The sequence below is a fragment of the Eleutherodactylus coqui genome, chromosome 1 (genome assembly GCF_035609145.1).
Source record: "Eleutherodactylus coqui strain aEleCoq1 chromosome 1, aEleCoq1.hap1, whole genome shotgun sequence".
Lineage (NCBI taxonomy): Eukaryota > Metazoa > Chordata > Amphibia > Anura > Eleutherodactylidae > Eleutherodactylus > Eleutherodactylus coqui.
This window is the reverse complement of record NC_089837.1, coordinates 379,658,805-379,675,111: the sequence shown is the minus strand read 5'-3', so window position 1 is coordinate 379,675,111 and position 16,307 is coordinate 379,658,805. Positions and strand designations below refer to the sequence as shown.

At 44.0% G+C, this 16,307-nt stretch overlaps 1 protein-coding gene across 2 annotated transcripts in view; it reads left to right on the top strand.

Moving 5' to 3' along the window:
• Positions 1 to 16,307, top strand: part of MITD1 (microtubule interacting and trafficking domain containing 1) — a 37,826-nt gene that overhangs the window by 12,117 nt on the left and 9,402 nt on the right. For both annotated transcript variants that reach the window (XM_066578895.1, XM_066578901.1), the window contains exons 2-3: positions 6,652 to 6,753; positions 8,604 to 8,740. In XM_066578895.1, the coding sequence (XP_066434992.1) occupies positions 6,652 to 6,753; positions 8,604 to 8,740 (239 nt within the window). The remainder of the gene's footprint in view (positions 1 to 6,651; positions 6,754 to 8,603; positions 8,741 to 16,307) is intronic.

Genomic DNA, 16,307 nt, shown 5'->3' with positions numbered 1-16,307 from the left:
GCACCACAGAGAGGGGTGCCGGCTTCTGGATGGCCGCTGGGGAAGGGGTGGCCCAATACACGGCTGGATCGGGGTCCGGGAAGCAACGGAGGTACTGGGCGGCCTGGATTGCTGCTGCACTATCACCTTACTGGGCTGGCAGGACCTGCAGCCAAGGTAGATGTCTAGCTAATCAGGTACACGGGGCGTCACCCCCCCCCCCCCCCGGTCAAGCTTCAAAAAGATCAACTACTGGTCGAAACGTTGCAGCTATTTTATGGAGGAATAAATTCTGTGTTTTAAAAGAGAAAGTCCTGGAGTGCTGGTTTCATCCTAATACTAAGGGATTGGTAACCCCTGGTCAAGCTTGACTCCACCAGTTGTTCCTGGTGACATTAAGATACTATAATACTGATGTGCTGCTGCTAATTGTTTACTGTGTTACAGCTACAGGAATCACACCTACACTGCTCAGTACTTCTCGAATGCCCTCCCTGATGATATATGTTACAGAGAGTAGAATCTTTAGTCTTCTCTATGCACCGTGTATATGATACAGCATAACAGCTGGCTCTTCCCACAAGCTCAGAGACAGCTGATAATTAGAGATGGAGCCTATGGAGGGTAAAACTGGTGAAAAAGCAGGATAGAAGTCATATAACGGTGATATATAGTGTTACTCCTCTTTTTCACACACAAAAGCTTATTTTGAAAAGTTAGGTACACTTTAAATTCTTTTTTTTATATATTCATTCTTGCTGTCCATGACACCTCCATGCAAAATTATTTACATTTGCTGTTGCTTTTAGTATTTTATATCCGTTTGGCCAGTGGCCTAACTGTGGGGCAGCAGCCCTAGTGGATGACCCTGTAATACATGGTTGCTTTAAACTGCAAGGACTAGAACCTCTCTCTCTAGCAGTTCACTACTCTGGTTAACCCCTTAACGACCAGCCCATAGTGTTTTTACGTCCTCCCGAAGTGGGCTCTATTCTCTGAGGACGTAAAAACATGCTTCCTGCAGAGAATAGTGCCCCTCGGGCTATGGACGTGACAGCTCCATGCTGTCGGTGTCCGCAGGTAGCTGACAGCATGGAGCTGTCATCCCGGGCTGTTCGGAGCCCCCCCCGGCATTGCGATCGGCGCTATGCAATGGATAGCGCCGATCGCAAAAAAAGTAAATAAAAGTACATAAAAGTTAAAGATTCAGCTGCTCTGATGGATCGGATCCATCGGAGCAGCTGAAATTACTCACCGAGGTCTGGCACGCTGCTCCCCGCTCTCCTGCCGCTCCGGGGCCCGAAGCCGGTCTTCTGCGCATGCGCGCCAGGCGGCATTACGTCAGCCGCATGCGCAGAAGGCCCGGCGGCGCGGGAGATTTAAAATCTCCCGGCTCCTGTAGGTAGCCGGGAGGCAGGAGATGTCAGCGGGGACTGCGGTGAGCGGTCCCCGTACCGCGATCGCCGTTATCCAATGGTTAGCGGCGATCGCAAAAAAGTTAAAAAAAAGTTTTAAAAAAGTCAGTTTCACCTCCCCTCATGGATCCGATCCATGAGGGGAGGTGAAAATACTCACCCCCAGTCCTCAGCGGTGTCCCGATGTCCGGGGACCCGAATCCCCGTCTGCGCATGCGCGCCCGATGATTGACATCGGGCGCGTGAACAGACGGGCTCGAGCCCCGGGAAATTTAAAATCCCTCTGCTTCTGGCTGCCATGTGTAGCTAGGAGCAGAGAGATTATACCGGGGACATGATCACTGTCAGCCAATGGATGACAGTGATCATGTAAAGTGAGAAAAAAGTGTAAAAAAGTAAAAAAAAAAAAAAAAGTTAAAAAAAGTTTTTAAAAGTTTCAAAAGCGTACGTTTCATCTCCCCTCATGGATCATATCCGTGAGGGAGGATGAAAGTACGTACCTAAGGCCCCCAGATTTATCCGCGGACCTTACCACAGCTTCTGCACACGCGCCCGTCGCCAAAATGGCGGGCGCATGCACAAAAGCTGTGGATTGCCAGGATAATTTAAATTCTCCCTGCTCCTGGCTACAAAACGTAGCCAAGAGCATGGAGATTTAATGGGGGTCCGCGGTGAGCGGTTCCTGGTCACGTGTTCGCCATTATCCAATAATGGCGATCACGTAAAAGTAAAAAAAAAAATTTGAAGTTTCATCTCCCCTCACTGATGCGATCGGTGAGAGGAGATGAAACTTTTTACCAGAGGCCTGCATATTTGAACCCCGACGCGATCTTCCTCCGTGGACCTTCCAGGATTCTGCACATGCGATTGCCGGCAAAAAGCCGGACACATGCGCAGGAGTCAGGGAGCCCAGGAAATTTAAAATCTCCTTGCTCCCAGCGACCAACGGTCACAGAGAGCCTGGAGCAGTGACCAGGGGCCTCGTTGAGCCGTCCCCGGTCACGTGATAAAAAGGTAGCGATCTACCTTAGGCCGGTCTCACATGACCGGATAGGAATGACGGATTCCGCATGCGTCTGATCCGTGGTAATACGCAGATCAATCGCCTTGGATTTCACAATTCCGCTCACATTAGCGGGTCAGAATTGCGTAATCCACTCGCAGAAAAGAGAACGCAGCAGGTTCTATTTTACTGCGGATATCGGCAACATAGAGCCCATTGTGCTCCATGGTCGCGGATATACCCGCAGTCCATACGCAACTACATTGTATACGGGCTGCGGGTACCCGCGTCATCGCTAAGCGATGGTGCGGGAAATACAAACAAAGGTGTACTGTGCATGACCGCCTGTGTGAGTACGCAGTTATGCGCAGTACATTACGCAGCCGTACGCAGGGTCACAGCCGGGCTCACAGATGGGATCCGCTGTGGGCCTCCGCAAGCGGATTCCGCCTGCACCCGCGTGAGCCCGGCGTTATTCAGACCGCTACCTGTGATACGTATTTTACAAGAAGCCCCGGGAACGCTCGCTTTCCTGCAGTTCCAGGAGCACCTTGTTGAGCGCCTTCTGTGTGAGACCGCCGCACCTCATCAAGCTTACGGAGACTCACGGAACGCCACTTTTTACACCCCATACCCGCCACTGAGGTCATGAAATACCCCCAAAAAGCATGAGAGGAGGGGGGGGGGATACCCGGTTTTATTGCCCCATGGGCCCATTCCAACCAGCCTCCGTAATTACCCCTGTCTTCGGAAATACTACACAGTTCACATTTTTACTTTTATCTAAGATTTGCGAACGCCAAAAAGGGCGCGGAGGGGGAGGGGGGGAATTTTTAGGGAGTAAATCTTTATTCTGTACAAATAAGCAATGGGGCCTGGAATTTATTCAGTTGTGCCCTAAAATCCAACAGGTGTTCCGTCCTTTATAGGCCTTGCCATGCGTCCTGTAAGTAGATTAGGGCCACAATGGGTATGTTTCTGAACTCGGGACAAACGGGGGTATCCATTTTGGGGTGAACGTCTTCATTCCTATGTGCACTGTACAAAAAAACTGTTTTTAAATTGAAAAAATTGCCAAAAAAATTGAAAATCGTAACTTTTTCCTTCTGCTTTGCTTAGATTCATTCAAATACTGTGGGGTCAAAATACGCAGTACACCCCTAGATGAATTCGTTAAGGGGTCTAGTTTTCAAAATGGGGTCATTTGAGGGGGTTCTTTATAGTTTTGGCCGCTCAATGGCTCTATAAGTGGGCAATGGGGCCTGAAATTTATTCAGTGGTATCCTGAAATCCAACGGGTATTCCTTTCATTGTAGGCCTAGCCATGGGTCCTGTAAGTCTATTAGGGCCACAATGGGTATGTTTCTGAACACGGGACAAACAGGGGTATCCATTTTGGGGTGAAAGCCTTCATTTATATGTGTGCTGTACAAAAAAAACTGTTTTTAAATTGACACAATAGCCCAAAAAATGAAAATCCTATTTTTTTCCTTTTGCTTTGCTTAAATTTATTCAAAAACTGTGGGGTCAAAATATGCAGTACATCCCTAGATAAATTCGTTAAGGGGTCTAGTTTTCAAAATGGGGTCATTTGTGGGGGTTCTATATGGTTTTGGGCGCTCAAGAACTCTACAAGTGGGCAATGGGGCCTAAAAGGACTTCAAGCAAAATCTATGTTCTGAAAGCCACCGATTACTCCTTTTATTTTGGGCCCCGTTGTGCATGCGGACATAAGATTAGGGCCACAATGGGTATATTTCTGAAAACAGCACAAACAGGGGTATCCATTTTGGGGTGTAAGTCTTCCTTCATATGTGTGCTGTACAAAAAAAGCTGTTTTTAAAATGACAGAATTGCCAAAAAAACAAAAATCCAACTTTTTTCCTTTTGTTTTGCTTGAATTTATTTAAAAACTGTGGGGTCAAAATGCGCAGTACACCCCTAGATAAATTCGTTAAGGAGTCTAGTTTTCAAAATGGGGTCATTTGTGGGGGTTCTCTATGGTTTTGGCGCTCAAGAACTCTACAAGTGGGCAATGGGGCCTAAAAGGACTTCAAGCAAAATTTGTGTTCCGAAAGCCACCGGTCGCTCCTTTCATTTTGGGCTCCGTTGTGTATCCAGTCATAAGATTAGGGCCACAATGGATATGTCTCTGAACACGGGACAAACAGGGGTATCCATTTTTGGGTGCAAGTCTTCCTTCATATGTGTGCTGTACAAAAAAAGCTGTTTTTAAAATGACAGAATTGCCGAAAAAACGAAAATCACAATTTTTTCCTTTTGCTTGGTTTGAATTCATTCAAAAACTGTGGGGTCAAAATATGCAGTACACCCCTAGATAAATTCCTTAAGGGGTCTAGTTTTCAAAATGGGGTCATTTGTGGGGGTTTTCTATGGTTTTGGGCGCTCAAGAACTCTACATGTGTGCTATGGGGCCTAAAAGGACTTCAAGCAAAATTTCTGTTTTGAAAGACACTGACTACTCCTTTCATTTTGGGCCCCGTTGTGGACTCAGATATAACAATAGGGCCACAATGGGTATATTTCTGAACACGGGAGAAATAGGGGTATCCATTTTGGGGTGTATATCCTGATTTTCATGTAAACTATAGGAAAAAAATATGTCTTTAAAATGACAGATTTGCAAAAATATGAAATTTTACTTTTTCTCCTCTAAATTGAATTAATTCCTGAAAAAAAACTGTGGGGTCAAAATACTCATGACACCCCTCAGTGAATACATTAAGGGGTGTAGTTTTTAAAATGAGGTCATTTGGGGGGGGTATCTATTATTCTGACACTCATGAGCCTTTCCAATCTCGGCTTGGTATAGGAAAACAAAGTGTTCCTCAAAATGCTAAAAAGTAATGTTAAATTTGTACGTCTCCTAAATAGTTAAAAAAAAACGAAAGTTTTTCCAATGTGCGCCCAAAATAAAGTAAACGGGTGGAAATATAAATCTTAGCAAAAATTTCTATATTATGTTTGCACATATTTAAGATATTGCAGTTGGAAATGTGAAAAAATGACGATTTTTTCAAAATTTTCCCAATTTTGGCGCTTTTAATAAATAAACACAATTTCTATCGGTCTATTTTTTCCGCCTAAATGAAGCACAACATGTGGCGAAAAAACAATGTCAGAATCGCTTGGATATGCAAAACCTTTCTGGTGTTTTTCCATGTTAAATTGACACGTGTCAGATTTGCAAAATTTGGCCTGGTCATTAAGGCGCAAACAGGCTTGGTCACTAAGGGGTTAAAAAAGCTTATGGGGGTCTCAAGATCTATGATGTCCATATACTGGAAAGGTGTTAGTGGGGCAACCCCTTATAGGTGTTAGTGGGGCAACCCCTTATAGGTGTTAGTGGGGCAACCCCTTATAGATGTTAGTGGGGCAACCCCTTATAGGTGTTAGTGGGGCAACCCCTTATAGGTGTTAGTGGGGCAACCCCTTATAGGTGTTAGTGGGGCAGCCCCTTATAGGTGTTAGTGGGGCAGCCCCTTATAGGTGTTAGTGGGGCAGCCCCTTATAGGTGTTAGTGGGGCAGCCCCTTATAGGTGTTAGTGGGGCAGCCCCTTATAGGTGTTGTCCAAGTTTAAATAACCTCTGTCACCAGGTCTCCTTTGCGTTAAAATAACATATCAGTGGTTACTCACCGTTCCCCGCTGCCATCTCTGGTTTGTGCTGTCCTTGTTTACAGGCTGCTGTGACAGCGCTGAACTGTGATTACTGAGAGCTGTCATTGGCTGCTGCAGCTTGTTTGTAGACAGACTCAGGGCTGACTGCAGTCTGTAAGGTGACGTCACAGGATAACTGAAGCTGCCAGCAGGGGACAAGTGGGGGAATCGGTGAGTAACTGCTAATTTGTTATTTTAGTGCATGGGAACCTGGTGACAATGATTTCCTTAATTTGGACAACCCCTTTAAATGTTTGGTCAAAAGCACATCTGAAATAATGAATATCCATGAGTAATTGTACATTCTGTGTCCTTGGTTTGCACAGTCCTCTGCTCTTCCCACTGTAACCATTTTGGTGGCTATGGATCACCCAGCCTGCAGACATTTATACAAAGACTCTTCAAACTGGGTGCCTTCTTGGATTAGTTCACAAAGGAATATCTCTCGCCAATATTATAGTCTTGCAGTGTATTATAGGTAATATGTATTTCGCTGCAGTAATTTACCTTGGCAAGTGGACCTGTGTTTTATATGAAGCATCATACTAACAACCTCTTCATCTGATTTTCACAGGTACAAAGGATGAAACGAAGAAAAGCCATTACCGACAGAAGCTGAGAAGCTACATGGACAGAGCTGAGCAGATTAAACATCATGTAGTTAAAGAAAAGGAAGGTAAAGGCTCAAAACATACAGTGCCTGCAAAAAGTATCCCCCCCCCCCCTTTTCCTGTCTACTGCTTTTGTTTTGTGTAACAATAGATTTGTTTGCCTCAATATTTATTATAGGGGGTTGTCCCTTCAATCTAAGAGTCACCATTGGCTGGTCATGCTCTTCAGACCACAGAATGATTTTGCCAGGGGGTGATGCGACCACTGCAGAGGAAGCATAGTATTTTATGGCGGCTTTTCAGATGAATGAGTATTTGAGTCTGCAAAAGTGGTAGCCATTGCTATTAGTGCCTCTCTGCTCTTACCAATAGAGTCCTCAGTGGTGGAACTCCCCTCCATGACGTGTATATGGCATAAGGACAGGGGTGGTCTTCATAGAAAAACCCGTTTTAAAAGGATTTCTGGTTTACATTATATACAAATGAATGGGTCACTGTATCAATGAAAAGTTCTACAACTTTTAATATATTTTATATTCCTAATCCTCTTTACTACTTGTGCTGAAAATGGTGAAAACTGCCTAAAAGTCACAGCAGTTCAGCAGCATAACAGGCATGATAGAAAATCCTTATTTCGTAAATTATGCTACATGTTGTATGTTTTTATATGTTGAAGTGCTCCTTTAAATTGATCTTTATCTGGATCTGAGTTCTCTCATGTGTCCAAATTAATTAACAATCACTGGAGAAAGAACGAGACATCAGCTGTGTGAAGTCACCACTGTACTCTTTCTGCCAAACCAGCCCAGTTAACTTTATTTATATGTCAAAGCAGTGCAAACAAAAGTATAGTATCCAGTCATGATAGACAATGCCTCAGGAGGTAGCAAATCATACCAAGTCTTTAAAACTGATGAATGTATGGGTTATGTGACATGCTGCTTGCTTTAGAAGAGTAAAGGAACACAATGACTAAATATGGTCTCTAGGAAACACTGCTTCTGTCATCTTCAAGCTTAGTAGTATATTAACCTTTGAATAAGAAATGTTACATCAGCCTACTTTTAACAATTGAAGTCCATTTGCGGTCTCTGAAATGGGCAAATGGTCATAGCGTGTATATCAGACCTGTGCTTTATCATTAAAAAAAAAAAAATTGCGGGAATGTCCCCCAGAGGTCTAATATGTCATGGGGGGCATAGATGTTTATAAAATTTTATATATATTATAAACTTTTTATTTTTCTCTTTGTAAGCATTATTCCTAATAAAATAAAAAAAAAAAAAATTTCAGTGAAAAAAAGTATTAAATAGTCCAGTATGTGACTAAAAAAACGCAGCAAAAATAATTTTGGCAGGTCGAGTAAAGAACATAAGGCTATAAAATCACCATGTGGTTAAAATCAATACAAAAGTCTCCTCCGGTCTTTTCGGACCGAAACACTCTGGTCTTTATTGGGTTAAAGGGATCTTGTCATCAGTTTTACATCTCCAACTGCCAACGCACTGCTTATAATAAAGCTTTCCACATCGCAGACATGTTTGGTGCCCTTTATGCAAATGCTGATGTTAGCGGCCAGGAAGAGGTGGACATTTGACAGGAAGTGTATAAAGAGACATGGCACAGGGCTCCAGAGGCCTAACTCCATCACCTCAAAACAAGGCATTTACATTGAGGGCACCAAGTTATAAAAGTACATTTTAGCCTCACGATTCAGTTTCTATTTTATACAGACATGTCTGTGATGTGTAGAACCTGATTTATAAGCAGTATATTAGCAATTTGAGATGTAAAATCTTGATGATAGATTCGCTTACAACATTTTGTTGTGGTGACTTTTTTTTTTTTTTTTTTAAAGAACATTTCAAATTTGGGATTACTGCTGGGTAATTTTAACTTTTTTTTTTTTTTGTAGAAGGAAAATATCACAAGCAAATTAAGATAGTAGAAAATGCAACTGGTTATAGCTATGAAAATCTTTTTAAACCCTATGTGGATGAGACACTCACCGAAGTTTGGGTGGAAGATCCTTACATTCGACACACACATCAGGTAAGTCAATATATGCTGTTAGGGCATCTTGAAACTTCCAAATTTGTGTCATTTAAAAAATCACTATTAAAGGGGTTGTCCCGCGCCGAAACGGGTTTTTTTTTTTTTCAACCCCCGCCCCTGTTCGGCGCGAGACAACCCCGATGCAGGGACATACAGAAAGCTTACCGGAGCGCTTACCTTAATCCCCGCGCTCCGGTGACTTCTATACTTACCTGTGAAGATGGCCGCCGGAATCCTCTTCTTCCGTGGACCGCAGCTCTTCTGTGCGGTCCATTGCCGATTCCAGCCTCCTGATTGGCTGGAATCGGCACGTGACGGGGCGGAGCTACACGGAGCCGGCATCCTGCACGAAAGGCTCCATAGAAGAAAGCAGAAGACCCGGACTGCGCAAGCGCGGCTAATTTGGCCATCGGAGGGCGAAAATTAGTCGGCACCATGGAGACGAGGACGCCAGCAACGGAGCAGGTAAGTAAAAAACTTTTTATAACTTCTGTATGGCTCATAATTAATGCACAATGTATATTACAAAGTGCATTAATATGGCCATACAGAAGTGTATAGACCCACTTGCTGCCGCGGGACAACCCCTTTAATAGTGTGTTTCTACACAGAGTAGCAGTGTCAGCAATATCTTGACAGTGTGAGAGTGTGGGCATGTATAGTTGTCTATGATTTAACTTATGGAGAAATCCTTTCTTCCTGTTTCCTATTAACACACAAATTAACAGCTTTTATGTATGATTTTTTATTTTTTTTTTCCATACCTGAAAGGCTGTCCATCGTTCTGCGTGGATGGGGAAGCAGGACTCAATGGGGCAGTTTTTGGAGCAAATTGTACGAGAAAACTGTGGAACATGCTTTTAGGGACATTGACTATGTGTTTTAGACACTTTTAGATGTGTCTGAGTAGATAAACTATTACCCACAAAGACCTGGTGATCGCTCTGGGATCTTTCTTCTTACAGCCATCAGTCATATGGGGAGACACAAATTGTTTCACACAGAGGCATAGTGTGAACAAAAGCACTCTAGATTTTATTGTTACAAGCACAAAATATATAGCCTTTCTCTCCGGTAAACAAACTACTCAGTTTCTACAAGTTTTTAATTAGCGCCGTAGTGAAAAGCTCAGGAATAAACAGTAAATAATTAACTAGAAATTTCAAAGACAGAAGTTTGATGTACAGAGTATACGTGGTAGAAAAATCCCCGCGCTCCGGAACCCCAAGGGATCAATAGACTCTTTGGTCCGTAATAATACTTTTATTCATGCAATGCATTTCGGCAATACATAATCTTTGCTCTTCTCAAGCATACAATACAACCTAAATCCCTGTACATTTATATAGACAATAAAAATCAGAATCCACTTACTTTCCCCACGATGCACGCCAGTGCCGGGGCCATCTTGTCGTTGGTTCCTCACCATGTGACCTCAAACGTCATTTTCTTTCTCAATGAACACATTATTTTAACATTTTCCTCTTTTTATAACTTTATAAATGCTTTTTCGCTTTAGACACAATCTCTGATAATCTTAGGCTGCTTGTTGAGACAAATTTTGTATTTAGCTGTGTCTTTGCTGGCGATGCGTCATTTTTATAAGGCCTTATTCACACGAGCGTTCTATCGCGGCTATTTAGTCGCAATATAACGTCAGCTGAAAATCTTGACCACCTGAAGCATTAGCTTTGAATGCATTCATTCAGATGGGTGATGTTTATCCGCGTATAAATGGCCGGTCGGAAAAGATAGCACATGCGCTACCGATTCCGGCGGACGAATTTTGACATGATTGGCAAAGATAGGTCTTTCTCTGTCTTTTGGATTTGATCAGCTGGTAGATTCCATAGAAGCCTATGGGAGCTGCCGGTGAAGGAAGGGGGAGGGAGTTTAGCAGCAGCTAGTACTGTTAAACTCCTTCCCTTTGCCAGCAGCTCCCATAAGCTTCTATGGGAGCTTCTATTGCCGGGAGCTGCAGGCAAAGGGAGGGAAGGGAGTTTGGCAGCGCTAGAGCTGCTAAGCTGTCAACTGGCTCTATCGAGCCAATTGAAGAATTTCTCCCCGGCCGCAAGAATTCTGGGCAGCGACATATATATATACGCTGCACCCAGCTGTGTGAATTGGAGGGAAAGCGTAAGATTTAGCCGCAACTTGGTCAGGGCTTACTCTCATCTATGCGTTTTTCTTTTCAACTAGCTTACATACTACAGATAATGGGGTGATGCAGAAGGTAAGGGGGCTGGAGATGTGCAATATTTGGCGAGGTGGAGAGTGTGGGATGCTGTACACACAAACTTTGGTCAGACCTAAGCCGTGTGGTAGCTGAATCTGTTTGACTGCAGGGGGCGGTTGATTACGGCTAGCAGTCATTGCAGTCAGTAGGACAGGGAGCATGTTATCAGGTGGAGTACAGAGTTGACTTATGGGATATGGTATGCCTCCCTGAAGAGGTGCATTTTTAAAGCATGCTTGAAGTTTTGCGTGTCGGGGATTTGGGTAGTGTGTTCCAGAGGACTGGTGCCCCTCTTGAGAAGTGTTGGAGGCGGGAATGAGAAGTTTGAATTAAAGGAGCACTCAGTCTAATTTCGTTAGCAGAGCGGAGGGCGCAGACTGGGTGGTGGATTGAGATGAAGGGGGCAATGTAGGGCAGTGCGGTGCTATTGAGAGCTTTATGGATGAAGGTGGTGAATTTGAATTTAATTATGTATTTGACGGACAGCCAGTGCAGTGACATATATTCAACATAAAGATGTAACTAATCATGTGTTTCTTCGTACATCTTCATGTGTTACTCAAAATAAAAATGTAACACACTTAAATCCTAATTAATCGCATACCATTTGATAATTCTGTTTGTAATGTACTTCTCAGGCTTTCAAATACACAAATGCTCATTACTCTTTTAACATGATAGTTTAATGACATTATTCAAAATAAGCAAAACCCTTGTGTGGAGTGTACCATGCATGTAAACGCACATTGGGAGTATACAGTATATTCACATATAGTCACTCAAAGAGAGACAAGATACTTTCTGTTTTTTTCAATTAATTGGAATGTGTTGTTACTGTTTTGCCTCGAAAAGAAGGAAACTGTCACGTCAGAGATCCACCTACATCTCCACCCTCCCTCTTATGTCACTTAGTGCCACCCCCTGGCTGTAATGCACTCTAAGGAAGGTTCTCTTAAGTCTCATTTTACCCCTACAGTGGGGTTCACATGTGGCAGAATTTTATCACCGTCTCCGCTGTGGAATTTAGCTTTCTCAATGGAGGAGGTCAATTCCGCACCGGAATTCGCAATAAAATCCGCTTCAAAACCCGCATCAAATGGTGCGAGTTAGAAAACAGGCTTTCCGGAGCTGATCTGCAGTGGAATGCCCGCTGTGGACATTCCACTGATAATCAGTCCCATGTGGACCCAGCTTAACCTTTTCCAATCCAATTTGTATCCTGCTTTTCCTAGGGGGCTTACTCTTTTTCTGCCGTTATACAACGGCGCTATATGCTGGCTAAAGCCAGTACTGCATGAGGTGACACGTTGCGTAGGCTGCAACAGCAGAGGGGCTGGCAATATACAGTAACAGAACCCCGACGGACGTCTTCCAACATCTGAGCTGTACAGCTTTAAATCATAATGTCTTCAGGCGTCAGACAGTGGATTGGAAAGGGTTAAGGCTGTGTTCACACTGCCGTGAATATTGCGAGACGCACAAATATGAACCCTATTCTTTTGAATGGGTTCATTCACATCAGCATCAGCCTCTGCCCCATTGGAAGCAATGAGACAACTCCGCGATTCTCGGCTGTGGCTGTGATAGCCGCGGCAGGGAATTACCTTCATCCCCGTAGTGATGCCAGGCTGTTTTCACATGAAAACGCCTCACATCCACGGGGCTATCACATGGTGGCAAGTGCGATATCTAGCTGTGATTCACAAAACAAAAATGTGGGGAAAATGATTGTCAGCGTTGTCAGCGTTGACACACAAATTCCACCTTGTTCTTTCTTAATTTATCTTCTAGTTGACAGAATCTTCTTTTCTCCTACAAGTCAGCACAAAGTTAGTAATCCCCTCTCCCAAACAATTAGTCTTTTTTTGATGTTCATAGACATAGTTGAGTAAGAAGAAAACTTTTTCCTGCACTTAAATAGCTTCTCCAATCCACACATCCTATTCTAAGTTCTCAAATTAGTACTATTAATATCTGGCGTGCACATATGTCACTCCTACAGCCTGCTGCTGCTTTCTTCTTCTTTTTTTTCCTATTTCTATTTATACAGGCTACAAAAGCCGCAATAACCTGCAATCTTTAAATACCAAGTAACATTTTCCCTACTCGCATTCACTGCAACATAGTAAATGTTTATCTGTCAGCTGTAATTGGTCAACACACATCTACACAACCATGCCTTCACTCTATTTTCTTGGAATGCCCCAAGTCTCACATACAGTTCTAGCTATTGCAGTGTTTACTAGGCAATTATAATCGCCTCCTCAATTAGAAGACTAACAAGTACCTGAGGGCCAGACATCTAATGTTGGGGATGAGGTGAATACTGGATTGCCAGGTGCCCAACTGCCCTCGGGCTGCACCACGCTAATTGTGGTGCAGCGTCCATGGACAATCTTCCCTGGTGTGCCCTGGTCTCCCACACTGGAAACAAGTGTTTTCTCCAGGCCCCCTGTTTGTTGTGTTTCCTTCCTTTTGCGCTAAATTTTTTTTTTTACCAGGTTTCCTTAGTTCCTCTGTCCTTTGAACCAAGTTTATGTCCATCATCTTTGTTTTCTGGGACTTCGTTTTTGTTTTCTTCCCTCTTCTAGATCTCGTAATATAAGAAATATAGTTCCTAAAGTTGGTTAACCTGCTTCTGGTCCGGTCTTACACAGTTTGTCCTTTTAGGATAGAGTCTAGTCCACTCAAGAAAGTCCCTCTGAAAACTCTTGTCTCTGTCATCTGTCAGATTACACCCCTGATCGAAGTGCTGTCTGATGCTGTCATAGTAAGCTTGAATTGTTTCATCAGGCTCCAGCTTTTTCCTTATTTGCTGAAGAGTTGGCTACTAACTTTTGACAATAAACTTTGTTTGCATTGTCCTTTCCACTGTTCACCTGAAGCCTGTGTCTTATGGTTCAATGTTGTCTCCTGCATTATCTTGGATAGTTGTATTTCTGATGGTCCCTTTACCACTGCCCATCAGATCGTCCCAGTGTTGCTCACACCTGTGCTGTTACACAGGAGCAAGTATCGCTGGCATCGCCCACAGCACTGCCAGAATGGAGGTGGAGCAAGCCAGGGAGTGTCACATAGTATGAAATCGGCTGTGGGTATGCAGCTGATTGCTAGTCAAAATCTGCACGAATGGTGTGGCTTTTGACAGTTTTTTTTAGATGCAGAAATGCTGCTGAATTTGCAGCATAAATTTCCACTGTGGACATTCTGCAGCATTTCCATCACGTGTAAACCTCTAAGTCAGCTTGAGGCATGCTACCACGTGCATAGTGGCCTCAGTGGTAATAGTGTCCCACACAGGGGCCTCAGTGATAATAGTGTCCCACACAGGGGCCTCAGTGGTAATAGTGTCCCACACAGGGGCCTCAGTGGTAATAGTGTCCCACACAGGGGCCTCAGTGGTAATAGTGTCCCACACAGGGGCCTCAGTGGTAATAGTGTCCCACACAGGGGCCTCAGTGGTAATAGTGTCCCACACAGGGGCCTCAGTGGTAATAGTGTCCCACACAGGGGCCTCAGTGGTAATAGTGTCCCACACAGGGGCCTCAGTGGTAATAGTGTCCCACACAGGGGCCTCAGTGGTAATAGTGTCCCACACAGGGGCCTCAGTGGTAATAGTGTCCCACACAGGAGCCTCAGTGGTAATAGTGTCCCACACAGGGGCCTCAGTGGTAATAGTGTCCCACACAGGGGCCTCAGTGGTAATAGTGTCCCACACAGGGGCCTCAGTGGTAATAGTGTCCCACACAGTGGCCTCAGCACTTAGTGTCCCCTATATCAGCCTCAGTAGTAATATTATTACTACTGGGGCTGATAAAGAGGACACTATTGTTAAGTGCCCCCTATATCGGTCCTAGTAGTACTAGTGAACGCCACAGTAGCCCCAGTAGTAATAGCTCCCCTTCAGACCAATATAATTACCTCCTCCTTATCTTCAAAGCGCCAGTGATCCTCTGCTGCAGCGGAGGTTTGTGCGCTTGGACGCCCCCCTTCTCCTCTTCTCCTGCGGAACCAAGGAGGAAGGCTCAGGGGAGGAGTATCCCGGGTGAACACACTGCTGTCAGTTTGTGCAACCGTAAAAGAGATATACGATCCAGGCAGCATCAGATGTATAAAAAAAAACAACTTCGTTATTCCTCCATAAACTGGCGACGTTTCGACCCACCAAAAAGGTCTTTATCAAGCTCAGTTAAAATAGACAATATGACACACATAACAACAAGCTTAAAATTACAAAACACATTACAACTGTGTGAAAGCAAATTGTTGTTGGTCGTCTGCTCAATGATTGGTTAATCAATTAACTCGCCCATAGCCGAATTACTCACATATTCAGCAGTCTGCATCCTGTTGGAGTAGGAGGCCGTCCCCGCTGGATCCCAAACAGGTTAATCATAGTTCCGCAGCAGCTGCTCGTCAGCAATTCTTCAGACTCACTATTACATGGCTATATTAAATCTATGCCGCACCTGCCGAGCGATATGCGCATGAGCGGGATTTAAAGAAATCCTGCAACATCCTGTGAAACAACCGTCACATCAGATGCGTCACAAGAGCCTAGGGGCGCATGCACCAAAGGTACCTATCCACATGACCTGTCACAACACAGATCACATGTAAAGTGTATGTCACAGTGATACCACACGTATGCGTAGGAACACATTCCTTACGTGACACATATATCTAATACCACATCATCGGATGATCTAATGTGCCTGCGCAGGTATTAAGCAGTATTACAGTAGTTGTATTAAAGTTTTCACCATCTCCATCAAGACAAAATGGGGGCGTAGTCATGGGAACCAACAAACTTTGACTCTCTTTTCTGGACTCTCAGTGGGGTCGTGATCCGGGCCCGAGATCGGGCTGTGCATTTCCCTCCTTGCCTTGGAATAAGGTTGAAGAACAGGGGATCTTCTGATCTACGTATGCTGCTGTGTGCCCAATAGCTACAGTTTGTGCAACCGTAGCAGTGCCACTGAATGACTACCAGCTGGGGAGTCGCGACAACCCGGCTGGTAATCCATTTCATGGTGGACAGACGTCCTGAAAGTGGGACAAAAGGCTGTCCTACTTGTATTGCCAACTCGAAAGGCAACAAGTTCGGATACGGCTTTAAAGAAGGACCAGAGGGTTGATGCAACACAATTTATTTATTTAAGATAAATGAACAAAATCACATAAAAAGGCTGATAGTTAAACTAATTTACATAAAATAGGTGATATTGCATACTTTTACACTATTTCTTAGGCAAAGGTTAAATACATATATCACCAAGCAAAATACATGAACACATTAACATTACACATGAATATACTTACAACACA